The sequence below is a fragment of the Penicillium psychrosexuale genome (genome assembly GCF_028828465.1).
Source record: "Penicillium psychrosexuale strain IBT 29551 chromosome Unknown utg000003l, whole genome shotgun sequence".
Classification (NCBI taxonomy): Eukaryota; Fungi; Ascomycota; class Eurotiomycetes; order Eurotiales; family Aspergillaceae; genus Penicillium; species Penicillium psychrosexuale.
In genome coordinates, this window is record NW_026643188.1 from 3,946,532 (window position 1) to 3,968,686 (window position 22,155).

The 22,155-nt window shown below is 48.9% G+C and overlaps 6 protein-coding genes across 6 annotated transcripts, besides 4 other annotated features; 3 read left to right on the forward strand and 3 right to left on the reverse strand.

The window, feature by feature from the left end:
• Positions 1-440: 440 nt before the first annotated feature.
• Positions 441-495: a sequence feature (Protein overlapping with rRNA (N7518_005348, KAJ5796808.1) was converted to a misc_feature.).
• Positions 496-522: 27 nt separating this feature from the next.
• Positions 523-621: a sequence feature (Protein overlapping with rRNA (N7518_005348, KAJ5796808.1) was converted to a misc_feature.).
• A 271-nt stretch (positions 622-892) lies between these two features.
• Positions 893-1,011: a sequence feature (Protein overlapping with rRNA (N7518_005348, KAJ5796808.1) was converted to a misc_feature.).
• A 70-nt stretch (positions 1,012-1,081) lies between these two features.
• Positions 1,082-1,210: a sequence feature (Protein overlapping with rRNA (N7518_005348, KAJ5796808.1) was converted to a misc_feature.).
• Positions 1,211-5,641: 4,431 nt separating this feature from the next.
• N7518_005349 (uncharacterized protein) lies at positions 5,642-6,291 on the forward strand (the record flags this gene model as incomplete). Its single annotated transcript, XM_057186276.1, has 2 exons — positions 5,642-6,172; positions 6,229-6,291. 2 exons carry the CDS (start codon positions 5,642-5,644, stop codon positions 6,289-6,291), a joined length of 594 nt encoding a protein of 197 aa, XP_057043046.1.
• A 920-nt stretch (positions 6,292-7,211) lies between these two features.
• Positions 7,212-7,694, reverse strand: N7518_005350 (nuclear transport factor 2 family protein; the record flags this gene model as incomplete). The annotated part of the gene is made up of 1 exon (XM_057186277.1): positions 7,212-7,694. The coding sequence occupies one exon, from the start codon at positions 7,692-7,694 to the stop codon at positions 7,212-7,214; it is 483 nt and encodes a 160-aa protein (XP_057043047.1).
• Positions 7,695-9,179: 1,485 nt separating this feature from the next.
• Positions 9,180-11,350, forward strand: rscE (uncharacterized protein; the record flags this gene model as incomplete). Its single annotated transcript, XM_057186278.1, has 3 exons — positions 9,180-9,276; positions 9,333-9,913; positions 9,965-11,350. The coding sequence occupies 3 exons, from the start codon at positions 9,180-9,182 to the stop codon at positions 11,348-11,350; spliced, it is 2,064 nt and encodes a 687-aa protein (XP_057043048.1).
• Positions 11,351-11,721: 371 nt separating this feature from the next.
• Positions 11,722-13,653, reverse strand: N7518_005352 (uncharacterized protein; the record flags this gene model as incomplete). The annotated part of the gene is made up of 1 exon (XM_057186279.1): positions 11,722-13,653. The coding sequence occupies one exon, from the start codon at positions 13,651-13,653 to the stop codon at positions 11,722-11,724; it is 1,932 nt and encodes a 643-aa protein (XP_057043049.1).
• A 513-nt stretch (positions 13,654-14,166) lies between these two features.
• N7518_005353 (DEAD/DEAH box helicase) lies at positions 14,167-16,150 on the forward strand (the record flags this gene model as incomplete). The annotated part of the gene is made up of 2 exons (XM_057186280.1): positions 14,167-14,400; positions 14,447-16,150. 2 exons carry the CDS (start codon positions 14,167-14,169, stop codon positions 16,148-16,150), a joined length of 1,938 nt encoding a protein of 645 aa, XP_057043050.1.
• A 755-nt stretch (positions 16,151-16,905) lies between these two features.
• N7518_005354 (putative translation elongation factor eEF-3) lies at positions 16,906-20,261 on the reverse strand (the record flags this gene model as incomplete). Its single annotated transcript, XM_057186281.1, has 2 exons — positions 16,906-17,081; positions 17,147-20,261. The coding sequence occupies 2 exons, from the start codon at positions 20,259-20,261 to the stop codon at positions 16,996-16,998; spliced, it is 3,201 nt and encodes a 1,066-aa protein (XP_057043051.1). The 3' UTR covers positions 16,906-16,995.
• Positions 20,262-22,155: the final 1,894 nt, after the last annotated feature.

Sequence of the window (22,155 nt, forward strand, 5' to 3'; positions counted from 1 at the left end):
GACTTGTCATCCGCTTGCCTTATTCTTCGAACGTAAGCGAGAAGCGTCCTTTGCATAGTCTACAGGAAGGGCAACAAAACCAGAAGGTAGAGCGCACAACCCTTCATTATCTTCACAAGAATCTTCTTCGACACACCGGATCTGTACCAGCACCCTTCTCATGGCCAGCATGGCCCCAAGAAATCAACCAGGTCTCGCCGGTCAAAAAGGGTCGCCGGAGAGCCTCCATCACCCCCACCTGAGCCTATACAGGTAGCCAACATGACAAGCAGTGCTATCTGCAAGATCAGAGAGCTTCCTACACCGCTGCTAAACAAGCATCTGGAAAACTGCTACCTTGAGGTGCTAAATGCTGGGCCTTTGAAACTTGACCCGTTGGAAGAAGAGGATGAGAGACAACAAAATCGAAAAACCATGTTCTTCGACTTTCCTTCAGGAAGTCAACGCTCAAAACAACCCCTTTTAAGAGCCTGAGATGAATATGCCATTGCTATACTGAATAAATAAAAACGAAAAACATACAACAGTGAGGATTCGCTGGTGGTCACCCACCCAACTACTAACTCACCGGCGTGTGGCTTGAGTACGGCTGAGCGGACGGGAAGCCCTATTTTCCACACCCTATGGTCGTATGTGTTAGTTCAAATATTAGAGGGGAACATAAAGCAGCTGAGAATTATAGACTATAGCTGGACAAGACAGTTTATGTCTCATCGTTATCATTGGGTCAGGTGACCTCTCTCCCTAGATGGTCATAACGTTAGATATGCACGTCAAGTGCTTATGTCTCGTTAAGCTTAATTTCTAAAAACTTATTATAGACTTCCATAACGGGGCCTAAGATGAACATGCTATTATTGCTATACTGAATAAGCAAAAACAAAAAACATACAACAGTGAGGATTCGCTGGTGGTCACCCACCCAACTACTAACTCACCGGCGTGTGGCTTAAGTACGGCTGAGCGGACGGGAAGCCCTGTTTTCCACACCCTATGGTCGTATGTATCAGACTATTTGTGGGAGAGGTATATAGAACAAGAGTGAGAAAATTGGGCGGTGAAAAGGACTGAGTGCAACAACAATAGGCAGAGTGAGGGTTGGGTGAGAAATTTCGGGCGTAGAAGAGGCTAATAACATATAAGTGGAAGGTGATATAATGGTGAGCGCCACTTTAGCATCGCGCGACCGTGGGTGACAAGGGTGAGTGCGCTATAGACGGGGTGAGAAGCCAGGTAAGAAATCACCCAAGTCGCACGACCAATGCATTGACCCTTTCAGCCAGACAAAAGCAGAATTTCATTGGACCGTGCCGTTTCCCTTGAAACGCTCGGCATGCACATAACTAAAACTGGAAGCATCATACCACAAGTACTACGCCTGTATTGACGCCCCGATTGGTCAGGCCTGGGCCTCCTCAGGATATGCGGACTGTGCAAAAAAACAGCTAGTCTATGGGACCCCGCCCCGTCTCTTTTTGACTATTATTCCATATTTGAGTCAGATTTTACAAAGACGGCCATGAACAGCCTCAAGTAACTCAAAACTGAGTTCAATGGGCTTCTCGCTCATACCCAGTTTCTGCTATAGCAAGATCGTGCCTCGTTCTCCAACACTCTCATCTTAGCCTCGATTTCTGATCGCAGACCAGCCAGGAGAGATCACTAAGGCCCGTGGTAATACCGTAAGCTCCTTGACAGATAATTGCGGGTGTTTTGAATCAGCTTCAATCTTCCTGGGAATGTCATACAAGTACCATTTGTAAGAACAATGAACCACAAGGATTTCTTAGTTAAACCACGAGTAACTTCGACTAGCAATACCCAAGGAAACGCAAATATCCGATTATTTGTCCTTCACAACAATCAAGACAGTCGTCTTGAGCTAGTTGAAGGCCGACCACCAGTTCTCCTCTCTGCATCGTGCCCCTTAACGTCGTGCCTTCTCAACCCACCCGGGGAATTGTAAGTCTTTGAACACTTCGTGCAATGCAATGGCTTTTTTGACGCTGCTAGTCTGGGCACTTGGGTCTGCTGCTGTGTTGGCTTTGGCCGGAGTGGTCGAAAGGGACTCTGAGCAATTTTACTCGCAGATGGTACATGCTCGATTTCATATGCAGGAACTGACTGTGGTATCTGGTCGTTCCACTGGGCTTCTATGGGCTAGTTAGCAAGTCACCGTCTCCAAGTAATCAGGGCACAGAGTACGAACGAGAGGAAGTATTGATCGAACAACCATTGATTAAAGACCATTGATTGAAGGTTTCGTGGGCCGGCTGAAATGGCCACTGGTGCAAGGCAGCGGTATTGTAAGCGTCAGAATCCAGCGCGGCATCTCTAGTGAAAGAAGACGCGACGTCAAGCTTGTCACCAACCGTTTCAGGTTGGGAGTATACTATGGGAGGTATAGGCGGCTGGAACGAGACATCAATCATCTCCAGTTCATGATACTCAATTTCCATTGGGTTTTGGCCCTCGAGCCAAAGCCCAGCATAAGATTTGTCATCATCACTACCCAAACCAACATTAGCTCTCAACCACTCTCCACTGGTTATTCCCTCGTCCAAACGCCAGCAGGAGTGTCGAAGACAGACTCCTGGCGGGGAGAAGCATATGGCTGAACATTACGGGTCATAATGCAGCAGGACAGGCGGGGATTATGCAATTGCATTGCAAGGCTATTTCGCGCGCGTGATACTTGATACGTAGATACCCGGAAAGGCGACTCCTGTCCTTGAGATATTCCATTGATTGGATTTATCTCTTTTGCTTTCTCCCCGGCTTGCGCTAGCCTCATTGTCCTTGGCGACTTTGCTGTTACCTGAACGCCTTTCCGAGCTGGACATTTACAGTGGATAGTCATGCTGATCCAACTGCCCCCTCAACACACATTTCTATTGCGGCCATAAGAAAGCTTTAATTCACGTCGCCTTTGGTATTGTAACCATTTGCCGCTGACGTGTTTGAGGTATATATTTCAAGTCGTCGTCAGTAGGAAGATCACTAACAATTCCTGATTGGCTGCGGAGTCGAAGTCAAAGTTACTCGGAACCTCGAATTCTTGTTGCTAATGATAAAAAGAAATCAGCTCCGCCAATGTAGAGTGGTAATACAAGGCCTACCGTGGTTGGCATGTCCTGTAGATTGCGAAAAAATGCCATGATGCGATCGAGTCGGCCGAAGTAGGAGAGACGATCAAGTTTGACAAGTCAGCCGAAAAGCCGACCAGATAGCGAATAAGGGAAAGGGATAGGAAGGTAAAAAAGAGAACGGTAAGCTCAGTGGATAGGACAAGTCTCTGAGTGCGATCGGGGGTATCTATAGCCTTGCAGATGGTCTGTGCGGCACTGTGCCTACCTTAGGCAGTTGTTCAGAGACTCGTGCGGGACGCGAATACTCAGAAATAGATGGCCAATATAGTCGCAGAGAAACGCACGAGTGATGATCATGCTTAAAGACAACTTGTCGATGTACCTGGTGGACCAATCCAAAATTCGAGAATCCAACATTCAGGCTTATGGTTAGGTCATTCCGCAGTTGACGGTTGCATGTAAGGCAGCACAGACTCGCAATAACCAATCCTGTCGCCGAAAATCAAACACTTCTTAGTCGCTGTTATCGTGGCTCGGTCGATCATGCATCAACGCGAGACACCAATCCTGGTGGCTTTTCATCTCACGTCATGGGCAGCGAGGGTTTTCTGAATTCGCGAATGAGATATTCGAGAATTGAACACGATCTCAATAGCGTCAGCGCAGGCAACTGAAGTATGTTCGATTCCGACTAATCTGGCAATTTTGGGTATCTATGCGCTGACAGCTGTTGGGGTACAATCAGGTATTCGTCATTCTGTGTTTTCACGGTCATTTTGGCCTTGGCCAATTGTAGGAGAATTTGCTAGGACTTGTGTCAGGTTTAGCGGGACGGATCGAGTATAAGATGCCTCTATAATCCCCTCTAATGGCATTATCTCCCGCCTTATAGTGCTCCTCTGATTGTTGGTCTTAGCCTGAGATACGCGCAGTTGTTCCTCACTGCCACTGGCCACTCAAACCACTGTAAGTAAGGGGCTTGGCTGGTATCACTTCCAAGCTGACAAAATTTAGACACCATTGCCTCCATCTCTCTCAATATGCCCAGAGCAATCCCTCGCCTGTTCTCACGGGCGCCCGACTGCTGCGGCGCTCAGATGTCTCGTCGCCAGACAAGCAGCAATTATAACGGCAATAGGGACAGATGGCGTTATTTCTGCGGACATTGCCCTTGTATGGTCTTTGATGACTGGGAGGGCATTCGAGATGGGAATCCCTTGTGTGACTGTTCAGAGTTTTCTCGTGGACAGATCGAGCGTGGTCGTGTTTTTGTATTCCGGTGCGCAAGGAATGATTGTGAGTTTGAGGAAGAGAAAACTCAATGATTAGTAGGTCCTGACACACACTGCGCGTGGGATGCAAGTAGCGGAGGAGCATGGGATACTGTCAATGCAGAATCTTCTCCTATATACTAAATGTCCTGGCATTTCGAAAATTCAATCCGCATTTTCCGAAATGCATTAGCCATGGAGTTATGGCCCGCTGGTTTGGTCATTTTCGAGACCATTAGCAGATTTACGACTCGAATGCGAAGGTCTTCTTCAGTGTCCTTCACCACGGCCTTATTGTAGAAAGTGACCCGCCATTCTATAAAGTAGTGAATCCTCGTCATAGATTCTGTCTTTCTCCCAGTCAGATTCCTGGAGCAATGGTAAAGTGCTTTGTTGAGATCGGTTGCTCGAACCAGCTTCAATAAACCTACTAGTCTCGGAGGATAAGTAAATTACAGATATTCTTCAAGAAACTTCGATATAGTATAGTAAGCTGCAGATATATTACAACAGTAAGTCTAATATTTTATCATCCAGTCTTAGCTAAAATTTTTTAGAACAACTGTTAGTATTAATATAGACTTAGATACCAGGGCGAAGACTATATACCTAGTTCTATCCGGCTTTCGGATCGGCCGACTATACCCGCGAAAGCTACGATATAAAGTACTATATATAATATCACCACAAAGTTACCTTAACGAAAATGGAGGTATTCATTCGGAGGCTTCAGATTTCCAACGAAGGGTCCGATACTTCTGAGTCAACCTTTTCAGAGCCTAGCTTAAGAGCCACAGATAATGAGGGTAATACTTTAAGGTCTAGCAGCGACTGTTCGGTTTCATCGATTGGTTTAGCTTGTTCTAGACCATCTGGCACTTCTCGTCGCCCTAGATTAACGGAAGAGACCGGTGAAGCACATCGCAAAAGGAGACGGATATCAAGTCATACAGATCTCATTCGGCATGTTGAATTTCACCAAACAATCCAAAATGTCATTTTTCGGACCATTGTATTTTAGAGAGTTGGAATTTTTTGCCATTCAATTTGACCAATATACATTACCACGATTTTCCGTCATAGATTACAGGCAGGCGGGTTATTGATTACTGAGACGTACGTACGGTACCACCTACCTAACTTTGGTGTACATATTTCTCACGTCGCTTCGGGATGCTCTCCTCTTACCACCCACCATCTCCCGAGTTTTGTCGATTCCAAATCAAGTTCTTTCATCATCTTCTTCTAGTGCCTTTCCCAAATTCTACTCCGTACACATTGATGAGTGGCTCTAGCCACGCCAGCCAGCTGCTCGCTGACGTGTCTCATCATCAAACCCGACGTACCAGATGGTGGCATCCTTATACTGGTGATCTCACACAGTCTGGATCTTTTCAGGAACTTCAGGACGCACTTGCCTGGCTACGTAACCTACCTCATGCTATTAAAATAGTGATTGCTGGTAATCATGAGCTATTACTTGATTCAGCTTGGGATAATTCGCTAGGTCGAGCAGCCTTTGAGCGAGCTCAACTCTACTGGGGCGATATTATCTACCTGGAAAATGAGGAGGTAACAGTTTCCTGCCCGAATGGTCGCCAGCTTAAGGTCTATGGAAGCCCTTATTCTCCCCGTCATGGTAACTGGGCCTTCCAATATCCTCGAAATCAAGATATATGGGCTACCTTAGTACCAGATGGAATTGACGTGCTGATTACTCATGGTCCGCCCCATGCTCATCTTGACCTACTCAAATCGGTTGTCCTCATCTACTACAGACGCTATGGAGAGTTCGACCAAGGCTCCATATATGTGGCCACATACATGAGGCTTCAGGAACCGAGTGGATGGTGTTTAACGGACTCCAGGAGGCGTACGAGCGCACTATCGCTGCAGAAGGGGGCCTTAAGAATCTTCTGCTTACAACGTAGGAATTAACTAAGGCAATATATCTCCGCCCGGTTGTGGAAGCAAAATGTTTACTCATAAACCCATCTATTGTTGGAGGTTTATGGGATAATGAACGGAGGCAGCCGGTCAAGGTCTTTATATAATGTTGCAATCCTGTTGTTCAACTGAATTGAGTCCTGCCTCTCTTGCCCTTCAACTTAATCTCCATTGACTCCGCAAATTTATGGTTAGGTAAATGTGGTTAATGGCGTATCATTACGATGGGTAAATAGTTGGAGAGGAGAAGGGAAACTATCAAGAAGTAGGTTGCAATACCTAGTTGATACAGGGTATTCATCCCCGAATACGGACGACTAAGTATGCCTCTCATTCAGAGACATTACAAGTTGTGGTTATAGAACTAGCGGTCCTAGTTAATATATAGCCTCTGGATTATACACAAAATACAATACAAACGCTATAAAGATATATATACTTAGACATATATTTAGGTCTCCGACTTACCGAGTATAACGTCTAATATGTGAAACGCGAGAGAGCTTGCCTGGAATATAAGCTGTGACGAGAGATCTATCACTCTATATTTACTCCTATAATAGAATATCGCAGAGATATTACAATATATAAGTTATATACCTTACTACCCGTATCTACCTTATAAAGAAGTACCGAATTATCTGAGGGCCCGGACTGGTGAAGCTATTGCGGGTGGAAGTCAGCATGTACCGACGAGCGAATAGTTAAGCCAGGAGGCTGCGACTTGACTCATCATATTTCTATTACGGATATAAAAGCAGCATACACAACGGTGGAGGATGTAAGAGATCCAAATGAATTATTGCGGATTTGAACGCGAGAGAGCTACCTTCAAGTCACATCTTGTATCTAAAGTCGGCCATATCTGTGTTTAACTCGGGAATACTGCTTTCCCCTGACACCTCTATCCTTCAGTTGAATTCATCACACCCCTGTCACCCTCCGCCCAAGACGTCGTCATCTTAAAGGCCTCAATCTTCCACAGTCCACTCTCCTCATCCTTTACCAAATCAGCATAGTACTGCGCCCCAGCCATCAGCCGTGGCTGATCAGGCTCATTCCCCTTCCCACCGCGGTAGTGCTGCGAGAGCGCAGAGGCGGTCGCTGCGGCTTTAACGCCACTGTCGGCGATATTTATGCGGATGTTGGTGACGAAGTGTGTGGTATCCAGCTTGCTGATCATGTCGAAAATGTCGGTGCGGATGGCAGGAAGGCCCGAGAAGGTCTTGTCGCGGATGGAGAATGTAGCGGTAGAGGTGAAGGCTGAGTCGAAGAGGGCCACGTCATTTGTGTCTAGCCCGAGGACGCAGCGATAGAGTGTATCGGTGATGGCGTCGCGGCCGCTCAGGGCCGGTGTTAGAGCTGCAGGGAGGGAGAAGGATGTCATGGTAACAATGGATGATATGGGAGTGAGAATTGTAAGAAAATCCCGGGTATTCTTATCAAAGAGGAATCTTGGTGTTGAGGTGCGAAGCGATTTAGATATATAGACCTCGATCGTTGTTAACTCCGCTGGGCCATTTTATCTCCAGGAATCCATCGGAGTTAAGGCTATCTCGGACATTACCAGCGGTCTCACATACAGTGTTTAATGTTGAGACCGTTGTTTGCCTCAGGTAGATAGGAGTCAGGACCTTACTTTCCCGCCTGGACTTATCAAGCATATCTCGGTGTTTGAGACGAACTATGTCCGGCTGGGTGGAAGAACTTCCGATCCTGAGATTCGCAAGCACACAAGCTGCGCATCGGGAGAAGTCAGTACCGAATATGTTGATTACTTGCGGACAAGCTTCGCGGAAAGGACTGACTCTCTCTCTGTCTCCTAGCTAGCGAATGCAACAACATTTTGCGAATTTTGGCCTCGGACACTTGGGGCTCAGATGGGCAAAGTACTAAAAGAGAGAAACAGACAATCTTAGAAGCCAATAGTCCGGTCTTCTAATGCAACGCATGAGGAGTACTATCATTATTATATCATACACGGGAACGAGGCCTAGGTATACAGTGGGAAGTCGTAACCCTGCTAACTCCCCTTGAAATATTTGCAGAAGTTGCAAGCTCAATCTGAGCCTACCTAGTCCTGTTTCTCGTACTGTTTACCTCGATATACTTGCAGCTGACGCAGGCAGGCACACTTCCACTCCTGTCCCTTGTTTACTCTCCTCCTCCTGGTGCTAAGAGAGACAGAGACGATGAGCATGACGATGAGTTGAGTTGAGTCCTCGACCAAGAAGAAGAAAGCGGTTAGTCCGAAGTAATCTTCATTGGTATCTTATATATCTCATTTGTTTGTAAAATATGACTACGAGCACATTGACATTTCCAACATCTATATCACAATAGTTGAGCTCGGCATTATGACAAGGAAAAGTTAGAATTTTGCTATTTGCTCCTGCAGTTCAAGTTTTACAGCTCTGACAACTCTCCAACACATGCCCTATGACGTGGCCCGTCTTGTAGACCTCTACTGACAAAATTAAATTACTAATAGTAACAACTTGATAACTAACTACAGAACCTTCCAAATATTAAACCAGATCCTTGATAGGTAGTTCTCATACATTGATAATGTAGAATAAATCACCTGACCACGGGGAAAGCAGCCTGGTCCAAAAGTGGTTAGTGGCGATTCAGTTCTTGGCACTCACCCGTGAGTTTTGCGTGTCGCGACCAACCTCCCCAAGTGCCCCCAGCAACCCGTCCAATCATCACTTTAGGTCTCCTCTTCCATCTCTCGCGGCCTTCGTTCACGCCATTACTGGCTTTTTACTGTTTTATCGTATACTACCATTGCGCTTTACACGGCAGACAGACTGATACGGAAAGAAGTTGACATTCTGCCGACCGCGACAGCTGTTTGCCTTGATCCATCATGGATGACACTCACATCAACCAAGCTGCGGCCCACGAGAATGTCCAGTCTATGACTGGCCTAGATGGCGCAGCTGATGCAGCTCGCGGAGCCTCAGGTATGCCTACTCTCAAATGGCTTTTATGTTGCACCGAGTGCTAAATTTGTGGACAGGAGCGCAATCGCGCCAGAATTCGCCCGTGAAGAAGATTGAGAATACACCTGGGTCCGACAATCCGATGTACGCCCCAGCATCTCCCAAACCTCGCAACGGCGGGGTTGAACCGGAAGACGAAGAGATGGGTGGTACTGAGACCGACGCCAAGCCCGACACCGAAGGCTTGGAGGATGCTGCGGGCGAGTCGCATACGCAAGGAGAGGGAACAGATGGGCTTGAGGATGCTGTGGGTGAAGAACAACCCGCACCATCCAAGTCGTCTCTGGAAGCCGCCGCGCGCGAACAACTCGTCACGCAAACACACGCCATCATTCTCCCCAGCTATGCGACGTGGTTTGATATGAACACCATTAACCCAATCGAGAAGAAAGCTCTCGCCGAATTCTTCAATGGCCGCAACCGCAGTAAGACGCCTGCTACATACAAAGATTACCGAGACTTCATGATCAATACCTATCGATTGAACCCCATCGAGTATTTGACTGTTACTGCTTGCCGTCGCAACCTTGCCGGTGACGTCTGTGCTATTATGCGTGTTCACTCATTCCTTGAGCAGTGGGGCTTGATCAACTACCAGGTGAATGACCGTGTTTTTCCCATTCAAGCATCTTATCTAACACCTCTGCAGGTTGACCCTCAGACACGGCCGTCCAATATTGGCCCGCCATTCACCGGTCACTTCCGAGTTATCGCAGATACTCCACGGGGTCTGCAGCCATTCCAGCCTGGGCCAAACCACAGCGTCACGTCCGGCAAATTTCATCCAGGCACACAGCGTGCTGTCTCTTCCATCCCTGCATCCAAAGACGACCTCAACCTCGAACTACGCCGCACCATTTACGATGAAAAAGGCAAAGATATCACCTCCGCTGAAGATAAAGAGAAACAGATCAACGGCGAAGCAACAAACGGCTTGGACGTTGCTCGGGAATCCAAGAAGAAGGCACACTGCTTCTCTTGCGGTATTGATTGCACTAAACTTCGATTCCACTACGCTAAATCGGCTTCGACATCAGCCAACGCCGCTACGCCAGACACCAAGTATGATCTGTGTCCCAACTGTTTCCTTCAGGCGCGAATGCCTTCTAGCCACAATGCCTCGGACTTCGTTAAGCTCGAGGACAAGACCTACTCTCACTTCACTGACAAAAACACTCCGTGGTCAGACTCAGAGGTGATTTTGCTGCTGGAAGGCCTGGAAAACTTCGATGAAAACTGGGAACAGATCGCGAGCCACGTTGGCACACGATCTCGGGAAGAGTGTGTCATGAAGTTCCTACAGCTGGAGATCGAGGACAAATACGTTGAAGATGTCCCAGAGCCGCAGTCGGGCAGCGGACGTGACCCCATCAGCCAGTCAGAAAACCCTGTTCTTTCTGTTGTGGCTTTCCTGGCCCAGATGGTGGAGCCCGCAGTAGCTGCCGCCGCCGCCGGTCGGTCCGTCGACGAGATCCGCAAGGAGCTCCGGAGCCAGCTGGAGAAAGGGCATGACAAGGGCAAAGATGCAGTCAAGTCCGAAGATTCTATGGACGTGGATCCCGCACGTGAGGCCGAGCAGCAAGTTTCCGCGAAGCCTAAGGAGACTCTCGGCACCATCGCCCTGGCCGCATCTGCCGCGCGTGCCGGAGCTCTTGCCTCGCACGAGGAGCGCGAAATGACCCGCCTAGTCTCTGCTGCAGTCAACGTCACCTTGCAGAAGTTTGAGATCAAGCTGCAGCAATTCAATGAGATGGAAGAGATTATCGAGGCTGAGCGTCGTGAGTTGGAGCAGGCGCGTCAGCAACTCTTCTTGGACCGGATGACATTCAAGAAGCGTGTTAAGGAGGCCCAGGATGCGCTCCAGACTGTCAGCCTGCAGGGCCCCAACGAACACACGCATCAGATGCTAGCTGATGCTGCTACTACAGGTATTGGACACCACTACAGCTTCCAGCCTGTTGGCGGAGATATGCGGGCTGGAACCCAGCCTCTAAGCGCCCAAGGTGGTGCTGACTACAAGACCCTTGACCTGTAGGCTTCCTCAATACATGTACGATAATCCCCCATGGATCTTCTGAGAGAGGAACCTAAGGGGACTGTTTTTCGTCTCGCTGAGTTATGAATATTCTGAACTTTCTGGCTTGGAAAAGGCGCACTTTTTGTTTTTTTCTTTGTTATCTGCTGGAGTTCTTTTCTGTTGATTCTCCCTCTCTCCAGAAAGTGGATTGTTCTTAGGGGGTTGAACTAGGGGTTGGGGATCTTTTTTCATCAATGTGTTTACTCTTTAATCATATGTCCTTGATGGGAAGCTTGTAATCTTGCTCAAAGTAGAGTTTAATGCCTCTCATCGCCCATTTGAGAAGGCTGGTTGACCGAACTCTATCTTCTGGTATTGCAACCAGGACTCTAGTTGGCCGGGTCTTCTCCTTGCTCGGATTCATCCTCATCGTCCCCACTCTCAACTATTGCATCGTCGCCCGAAAGAACCGGAGCGGAGATAGCAACTGCCGGTTCGTTGTATCTGGGCCTTTTCAGCGGAGGCATTTCCATGTCTTCCTTCAGATCGGCGAAATCGTATCCGTACTCCTCCCACTCGCTACGGTAGACGGTCCGATCCCGCCAATTAAAGACATCTTCTCGAATTCTGCGTTCTGGCAGTAGCTTAGTGTCTTCCTCGACTTCTTCTTCCTTCATAGGTTCGTCGAGGTCGAACGGCACGGGTTGCTCCATCAACTTCAGAAGATTGGCCTCTTCGCGACGGCCGATGTTCTGGTCTGCGAGTTCTGCTTGCTCTTCTTCTGGGTCTATTTCCTGTTCGTCTGGCAATACAACCGGCGCTGGTGTTTCGGAGGACTCGTGCGTAGGCAAAGGGTAGTTGTCAAGGTCGTCTAGTTCTGAATCTAGTTCCGAATCTGGTTCGTATTCAAGTTCGGGCTCTCCAGTTTCTGGTTCCGGCGTTGCCTCAGGTTCTGCCTCTTGCGGGTTGACTGCCATTTCGATCTCATCATCCATTCCGACATCGTCGTCCACTTCGATGTCATCGTCAATGATGTCGTCGTCTTCACTGTCCTCTTCATTGTCGTCATTATACACGGTTCCATCTTTACGGTACCGGGTCCACTCGTGTGTTTCGATGATCTCCTCGGCTTCTTCGTAGGTGAATACCGTAGGCACCCAGCCTTTCCGGTTGTTGATGTCTTCTAGGACGGTTTCATTGCGACGAGCGATGTCCACGAATTTAGGCCTGCATTGCTTCATATGGAGCACATCAATGGCGGCCCGGACATCTTGCGTTCGAACATACCCCTTTCTATCATTCCCACTGCGACTTGAACTGCGCAATCTTGACATTGCAAAGAAGAGTGATGATTGGACCAAGCGGCGCGTGGCACTGACAGTGAGAGAGTAGAAGTCCACGGCAGTATCTGCAGTCATAGAAGGGGTATGTCCATATGATGTGATTAGGTCTTTTCTGTTGGCAAGGTTCCACCAGTTGTTCTCAACTTGCTTGCCACCGAAGTTCATGAACAAGGCGGAAGAAAGCCGAATCCAATATGGAAGGTTCAGCAAATCAGCTGCGAGGCGGAGATCACCTCGAGCACTGTCGTCCTCCTCGTCTGTCAGACTCTCTGCATGAGCTCCAGTGATAATCCAGTTATCTCCGTGTTGGTTTGTTCCCGCTTGAGCTTCAAGGAGGGACTCTTTCAATGATAGAACATCCGCATATTCCTCCAATAGTCCGCAGCATTCCGGGCTGACCTCTGTGGCCGCTGGGATATCGCTCAAGACAGGCATAACCTCCAGGTGCACGTCGGAACTATACTGGGCCTCCAAAGCCTTATGCAAAAGTCGGATGTATTCCATGACCTCGAGTTCCGACTTGGTGCCGATTGCAGCAGCAATCTCTTTGATACCGCCTTTGCCCTTTCGGTCCAATGCATTGAAGAACACTTCCTTCTCAGTGGGCGTCCAGACCATCGAGCCATGTTGACTGACTTCGTAGGTGCTCTCGAGTTCTCTCAACGAGGTATAGTCAATAACCTCATCGTTTTGCACCATAAGGTGGGAGTAGGCTCGGAGAAATGTGAGAGGTCCACGCATCTGCGGGACGCGTGCCATAAGCGCATCGCCGATTTGTCGTCTGACCCCATCGAATGACGGGTCGCGGTTGTAATCATATCCGTTCGGTATTTGATTTGGAGTTGAAGAGCGTTCATTGGACGAGCAGTGTTGCTCAAAGTCGGACTGAGGCTCTGGTTCGAAGTCAGACTCAGGCTCGAAGTCGGACTCGGACTGGGCGTCGTCGTCGGGCTCATAGGCGGAAGCAGAGTCGCTCATCGTTCAGGCTCGCAGATTTGCAGCACATGCGGAACGATCGATAGCAAAACATCACAGCTACACCCTTAACGAAATCTGCCACGTCAATTCATCGAAGAGCTATAGAATCAACTGAAAAAAAGTTGAGAATTACAATGTATGGTAACAAATTTGAACGGACATGATGACAAATTGTAATATACAGTGACTGTTCATAAGTTTTAACACCCCCACCCATATACCGCCTTCCTATACAGTCTACACCGCCGTACAAAATACGCAGCAAGTATGGGAAATGATTAATCTAGAGCACCTAAAGCATCTAAGACAATGCCTCGAGTATATCATTCACAGTCAGGGGTGGTATGCACACTTTTGTATGGTATGCCCCGTACCGACAGTCACATGATTTTCTGAATGTATTTAACCTTTGCCAAGATTGTATTTACGCAACGTTATCGATAAGATTGTTTGCACTGTTTGTTTTTGTGTTTGAGCTTCGCCGGAGAACAAAAGGGCATTTGCAACATCTGCATGGAGTTCATACGCTGTGTCTCGCGATTGAGGCATCCAAGAAGATACTTGGTGAAGAGTCCTCTGTTACAAAATTATTTGCGCCATGTACGCTTCAATTCGACCGAGTCCCCAATTCCTCCAAGCATTGTGCTCCGCGACTACCAAGAGGAAAGCATTCAGTCCGTCCTGAAATATTTGGGTGAAGGCCATCGACGCCTGGGGATTTCGCTTGCCACAGGAGCTGGCAAAACAGTAGGTTGAACTTGCTCTCTATCCAAAATGGTACTGATCTTTGCAGGTCATATTCACACAGCTTATCAGCCGAATCCCTCCTCGCGATGCGAAAGCCACCAAGACCATGATCATCGTTCATCGGCGCGAACTCGTCGAACAAGCTGCGAAACACTGCCGACTCGCCTACCCAGACAAGACCGTCGAAATAGAAATGGGCAAGAATGTTGCGACGGGAGCAGGAGATATCATCATCGCGTCGGTTCAAACGCTAGCCCGGGGACGCATGTACAAGTTCGACCCGAGTGCATTCAAGCTCGTGTTGGTGGATGAGGCTCATCACATTGTTGCTAAAACATACCGCGATGCCCTGGGGCATTTTGGGTTAAACGAGCCATCTGCCAATGGACCGGTCTTGGTGGGTGTTTCCGCTACTTTTTCACGGTTCGATGGGCTCAAATTGGGTGCTGCCATTGATCATATTGTCTATCACAAGGACTACATTGACATGATTGGTGAAAATTGGCTGGCCAATGCAGTCTTCACAACTGTCAAGTCCGGGGCCAATTTGTCCAAAGTCAAGAAAGATAGTTTCGGAGACTTTGCCCTCGGATCGCTTTCGGAGGCGGTTAACACTACGTCTACGAACAACATCACAGTTCGGGCATGGATGGCGAGTGCTGAGAATCGGAAGTCCACTCTTGTATTTTGTGTCGATGTCGAGCACGCGCGGCAGCTTACCGCCGCTTTTCGCGACCATGGCGTCGATGCTAGGTATATCACAGCTAGTACATCTAAAGTCGTCCGTGCAAAACAGCTACAGGCTTTTAAGGACCAAGAATTTCCAGTGTTGCTAAACTGTGGTCTTTTCACAGAAGGCACGGATATCCCAAATATCGACTGCGTGCTCCTAGCTCGACCCACCAGATCTCGAAACCTGCTCGTCCAAATGATCGGACGTGGTCTTCGGCTGTTTCCCGGAAAAAAGGACTGCCATGTTATCGACATGGTAGCTTCACTAGCAACTGGAGTGCTATCAACACCGACGTTGTTCGGCTTGGACCCAGACGAAGTCTTGGACAACGCCAGCATGGAAGACATGAAGAAGAATGATGATAAGGGCACTCAATCGGAACCCACCCCCGAGGCCGAGGAACCATACGACGGCTCGGACAATGACCTAAAACTTCAGTTCACGACTTATGACAGTATATACGATCTCCTAGGAGACATGCAGTCCGAACGACACATCAGGTCTTTCAGCCCGCACAACTGGGTCCGGGTCGGCGATGACCGATATATGCTTACCGATATATCTGGCTGGGTAACGATTGAGAAAGGGGACGACGATATGTTCATGGCTCATCATGTCATGAAATTCAAAAACCCGGCAACGGACGCACCGCAATTCACACGTCCTCGGAAGATCGCCACTGGCTCTGACTTAGAAAGCATTGTCCGGGCAGCGGATACCTTTGCCAGTACCAAGTTTGATGAGCATTACATCGCATCTTGGAAACCTTGGCGACGGGCCCAGGCAACACCGGGACAACTAAAAATGCTGAACGCAGCTCGCATTCGAGATGGCAATGTGAAGCCCGAGGACTTGACTCGCGGCCAAGCCGCTGATATGATTACAAAGCTGAAGCATGGAGGCAAGAAACGCTTCAAGGACTTGGAGGTTCAGAAGCGGAAAAAGCTGCGGCAAGTAGATGATATGGCTGAGCTGCAAAGAAGAGTTGATGTGAAGGTCGGGCCAGTCGATGCTTGATTGGAATAACATGTGGTGCCTTGTAAACCATTAGAGGAACGAACACGTTTAACAAGCGAAATTGTTCTAAACAGTCGCACAATGCCCGAGAGTTACGTGACTATATGCCGAAGAGCTCCAACTCTCCAACTGTACAAAGTCCCAGAGCAGCACCCGTCACATTATTCCAAGTTGATACTGGTATATCTGTGAGCTCTTATCACTTACATATTTTACACTTGTCTCGAGATAAATTTCGGCCCAAGCTTTCGGGGTCATACAAGAACTCGGCTTAGGACTAGGGACGGGCGGCATGCCGAGACAGACCGAGGAGCCGGTGCATACTACATAATTGAAAATAGAAACTTTACGAAGATGATTCCGATTCAGACGGTCTTTCGGGAATGGCTCTTGATGGAGTCAGGCACTTGTTTCATGATTTCAAAACGAAGAAACAGAGGAAGATCATAGCCATGGTAGTATCATAAGTAGAAGTAAAATCTGTAGTTGGATGGAACTTGCAATAGAAAGTTGATAAAAATTGTGCGGATACAGTATCAGACTGAACAAGAAGAAGCCGAATGTAATGCCATGAGGAATGAAGTAAAACCAAGTCAACTCCGAAGGACAATGGCAAGCCAACAAGTACAAAATTTGCTGAACATTAGGGTATTATTGGGGAACGTGCATCATTTTGCAGTTACTTGGCCCAGCACATATAGGTTTACAGGTCTACAGCAGTCTTGAGATAACAGTCTTGAGATAATAACGAATGTTTGAACAGAGAATTGAATTTTGTCCTAGCAAAGCATATGAAATTCATCAAACGATCATAATGTGCATCAATAAACACCCCAAGTGGGCGTTCAAAGGTCATCCTCATCGGAGAACACCTCCTCACCACGCTTGCGGCGGGCAGCACGATCCTTCTTCTTCTTGCGAAGCTCAGAGCCTGTAAGAGAACAATTAGAATTTGAACATTGTGATGCATAAGGAAGTAATGATTGGATAACTTACCAGTAAGCTTGACCTTCTTTGTAACAACGATCTTGTTGCCCATGGCATCGAACTTGTCCTCATCATCGTCACCCTTGGCGTCGAGACGGGGGCCAGAGCCCTGACCCTGGACCCAGTTGTGTCCGGAGGGGGTCATGACACCGTCGTTGACGGCCCAGACTTCCTCAGTCAGGTGCTCAGTGAACTCACGGGAGTGAGTAATGATAACAACACCACCCTCGAAAGACTTGATAGCCTTGGAGAGGGCACCGAGGGAGTCACGGTCGAGGTAGTTAGTGGGCTCGTCAAGGACGATAAGGTGAGGACGCTGCCACGAGCAAGCGGCGAGAACGACCTTAACACGCTGGCCACCGGAGAGACCGCGCATGCGAGAGTGAGAAACAAGCTCGGCATCGAGACCGAAGTTGGCGCAGTGCTGCTCAATCTCCTTGCGGACAAGGGGACGGAACTGACCGGAGGCGAGGGCCTCCTTCTGATCAACCTCAGCGACCTGCTTGGGGTGAGAGACAATAATCTCGGAGCGAGGCAACCAGGTGTTGTCAGCGGACATGAGAGGAGTCCACTTCTCGGACTTCATGCCGACGTTGTCACCCAGAGACCAAGAGATCTCGTACTCGTAGGTGTTCTTGAACTTGCGACGAGAGTGGATACCGATGACACGGCGGAGGGTGCCTTCAATCTTGTAGATCTTGTCCATGGCCTTCTCATCCTCCTCGGTGACGATCTTGTTGGCACGGTCCATAGTCTCGCGGTCCTCACCGGTCTGGAAACGCCACTGGATGTACTCGGAAGGAGTGGAGTTGAGGTGGTTATCGATGTGAGCGAAAGCGTGCTGCTTAATGTAGGCAATACGGATGTTCTCGTGCTGGTAGACCTCACCGGAGGTGGGAATGAGTTCACCAGTCAGGACGTTAACGAGAGTAGACTTGCCAGCACCGTTGGCACCGATGACGGCAATACGGGAACCAAGGGAGACCTGGAAGGTAATTCCGTGAATCTGGGGCTTGGGGGTACCGGGGTACTGGAAGGACATGTTGCTAACACGGCAAATGGCCTTGGACTTGGTCTTGACACCCTCAAGGAAACCGGGCTCGGGGAACTTGAACTCCATCTCGGAGGCACCGAGCTCGTAGTAGGACCGAGCAGCGGGGTGCTGCTTGACGAACTCGGAGAGGGTACCACGGTAACGGCGGAGCTTGAAGCGCTCGTAGTGAACGACGTGCTGGATGACGTTGTCGAGGAACTTGGAGTCGTGAGAAACCATGATAGAAGTGCAGGGGGAGTTCTTCAGGTACTCCTCGAGCCATGCGACGTTCTTGACGTCCAAGTGGTTGGTAGGCTCGTCAAGCAAGAGAATATCGGGGTTCTCGAAGACAGCACGGCAGAGAGCGAGCTTCATCTTCCAACCACCAGAGAGGGCAGTAATAGGACCCTGAATCTGGAACTCGGAGAAACCGAAGTCGTTGAGCAGCTTGCCCTCGAGCTCCTCACGGGGAGGGTTCTGTCCAACCTCAGCAAGCTTCTTCTGGGTCCAGGCAATGACGGTCTGCTCAGTATCGGCAGAGTCGAGATCGTGCTCGACGTAGACGGTCTTGACCTCATCCTTCTTGGGGAAACCCTCGAGCTGCTCGTTGTTGATGGCACGCATGAGGGTGGTCTTTCCGGAACCGTTGGGGCCGAGGAGACCGTAACGCTGGCCACGCTTCAGGCGCAGGTGAGTCTGATTAAGCAGAATCTTGGCACCGTAAGCCAGGGAGAAAGTGCAGTTGCAAAGATCGACACCTTCCTCCTCATCGGAGGCGATGGCATCAGCAGCGGCGGCATCGGGGCAAGCCTTCTTGCGGAGCTCCTCAGCGATGGACTTAGCATTCTCCTCACCAACGATGGCAGTGATGTAAGGCATGGTGTTCTGGGTCCAGATGACGTGGTCGTTCTCCTTCTCGTCAACAAGCTGAGCGGCGATGGCAGCAACGTAGGTGATGGCCTCCTCGGAATGGGCAATGACGTCCTTGTGCTTAGCCTCGAGGATCTCCTTGAGGATGGCAACGATGGTGGAAATGTCACCAGCGCGGGAAACCTCGGGAATCTTGCCGTCCACAACGTTACCAACACGGGAAAGGGTGTCAAGAGCCTGGCGAGTCTTCTCACGGGCCTCGGGGTCGGCAAGAGTCTCGAAGTTCTTGTTCAAACCGGGCAACATCTTAGGCAAGAAGGGAGCGACAAGCTGGGGGTCCTCCACGAGCTTACACATGTTGTCGACAATGACAGCGGTCTTACGCTTGATGGCGGTCTCACGCTCGACGAGACCACGGTCAAGCAGGGGGACCATGATAGCGAGGGTAGGGCCAGTGACATCAGTGACGAAAGTAGTGGCACCGAGCAAGTGAACGGTCTCGGCGACGTTCTCGGGCTTGGCGATACACTTGATCAGCTCGGGAATGAAACGCTCAATATCCTTGTTGACGATCAGACCGCAAACCTTCTCCATGGTGGAGTAGGCAGCCTTCTTGATCTCGGCCTTGGTGTCCCACATAGCCTCGGAGATGACGGGGATCAGAGTAGGAACCTGGTAGCCAAGCTGCATCTGGGCAGACTCAACGAGGATGTTGATGCAATCGAGAGCAGCCATCTTTTCGGGCCACTTCTGGGCGTTGGCGAGGGAGTAGAGGATAGGGGTGATAACAGCCTTGACGGCGTTACCGCTGACAGCCTGGACAATGGCGATAGCGGTGGACTGGGCGGCCTGCTTGACGGCGACAACCTTGTCACCAACAGCGGCGAGGACGGGGCCGAGGAGAGCCACGAGGTGGGGCTCAACACCGGGAGCGATTGTGGGGTGGGCGGCAATAGCACGGATACCCTCGCAGGCACGCTCACGGGCAGTAGCATCCTTCTTGTTGGCGAGCTGCTTCTTGAAGATCTCGGTGGCCTTCAGAGGAAGAGTCTGCTCGGCGATAGGACCGCTGAAGAGAGTGGCAAGGTTGGTAGCAGCGGCGTTGGTCTCGTCGGCGCTGGTGGAAAGGTTGAGGTTCTTGATGAGGTCCTCGAGGACAGCGACCGACTGGGCGGACGCCTTGCCAGTGGCGGCAGGAGAGGCGTCGGAGGCGGCGGGCATTTTGGAAGAAATTTTGGCGGTTGGAGAAGAGAAAAGGGTATTAGAGTAAAGAAAGAAAAATCCTTTCTTTTTTTTCTATGAGGGGTATCGTAGAATTTTTTTTTTGAGCAAAAGACTCAACAGCGTCAACTTTTCAGACGCGAGCGCTCAAAGATTGGAGCGAGACTTTTTTCTATTCTGTCTATGCAGAGTAGAAAAACAAAAAAAAGAAAGAGGCCGACCCTCGAAAAAAAGATGCAGGAGTGGAGGAGAGGAGGGGGAGAAGGGAAGGGGGGTGAGGATATTTATCGTGTGGCATAACCTGGGCGGCAAAACCCTATGAAAATGGAATTCAGATTTTTTTTGAATTTTCAGGCTCATGTTCCGCGCTAGGGCCGAATGAGGATTAGCTGATTCATTGCTGCACTATTATTGGTCGAAGCCCTGCTTTGGTCCGAATCGCCTGTCCATGATTGGTTGAACCCGTTGCCTGGCTGGATTTGGTTTAGCTGTGGCTTTTATTTTATTTTTTATTCGTTTCAATATTATTGATGTCTATGTTGTAGTTATGTTGTAAAGAGCCTATACGGAGTTGGATCTACTGTACGGATACTCTCTATCTGGATATAATGTGAAGAAACACCCATCAGGACTGCTCTGGCTCTCACCTCGAGTCCCGCATATCTCATATGCATATCCGGGAACAGTCTAGTCCCTATGGTACCAACACTTCTATCCTCGTTGTACAATATATAAAGTACATCGTAACCAGCAAGGCGCGCGAGTCGTCGTTCGCCATGCACGACAAGTGGCGCAGTACTATATAAACGCCAAATGAAGAACCCCGAGTTTTCCCAGGGACTACATATTTTCGGAGTTGCTAGGGTGTTGAACGTTATTCTATTTCATTGGTTTGATGTTCCTGTAATCGCCCACATCCGGACTTGGTACCTCCGTGTCAATTGTGGATGCTTACCACTGAATACATATGTACCTATCCGATCCGAGACTACATACGGAGTATGTACTAGTCGACATGTAGGTCAGAGAGCTGAGTATGTTTCAGCCAAAAATAATAATCATCGTGGTAAGCCCATACAAATAAAATCCAACAGCCTTCACAACCACCTGAAAGTGACAATTCGTACAATATATTCTCTTTGCATGAACGTCCAATTAAACGCGAATATCAACCACGGGATGTCTGAGATTTCTTTCACCGCTTGATTTTCTCTTATCGCTTATCGCATGTTTTATACAAAAAGCCCTCCAAGCCCTCGTACGTTGTACATCACACTACTCCGTACTAATAATAACATCAGACGTAAGTAAGCATCTAGAACAAATAAACTGTTGAGACCCCCTGGCATTATCGTATCCCATATCCTTATCCCCCGCGAAAGAATCCAGGTGGCAAAACAAAGAAACCCAAACCCAAGCCAAAGCCAAAAGCCAAAAAAAGGAAATCGGCTCAGTCGGATCCGGTGGACCTGGAACCCTAACAGGTTTCTTACTTTCAACAATGCTCATTGAAAAAAAATCAGTCTCTATATTGTCTAGCATGGCCACTCCGTAGGAATCCGAGATTTCCGCGCGAGCGAATCATAAGCGAGGAATACTTTTTTTTCTGAACCCGAACAAAGGTTGCATCTGAAAGGGACCCAAATTCGCAGGTTTGCACTCCTTTCTTTTCCGTTTCGTTTTTGTCTGAACGTGGCGTTCCCTCGCCACCTGGCACTTCGCCTATGTCGAGGCGAGGTCATCACATCTACACCGTATGCCTCGACATATGGCTGTTCTATGTTGTACAATATCATAGAAATAGAGTAACTAGTGGCAGGTGTCATCTGCTGATCTAGACATGTCGTTTTGATCTTTAGAGAGTGGATCCGTCATGGCATCTGTACCCGGTGCC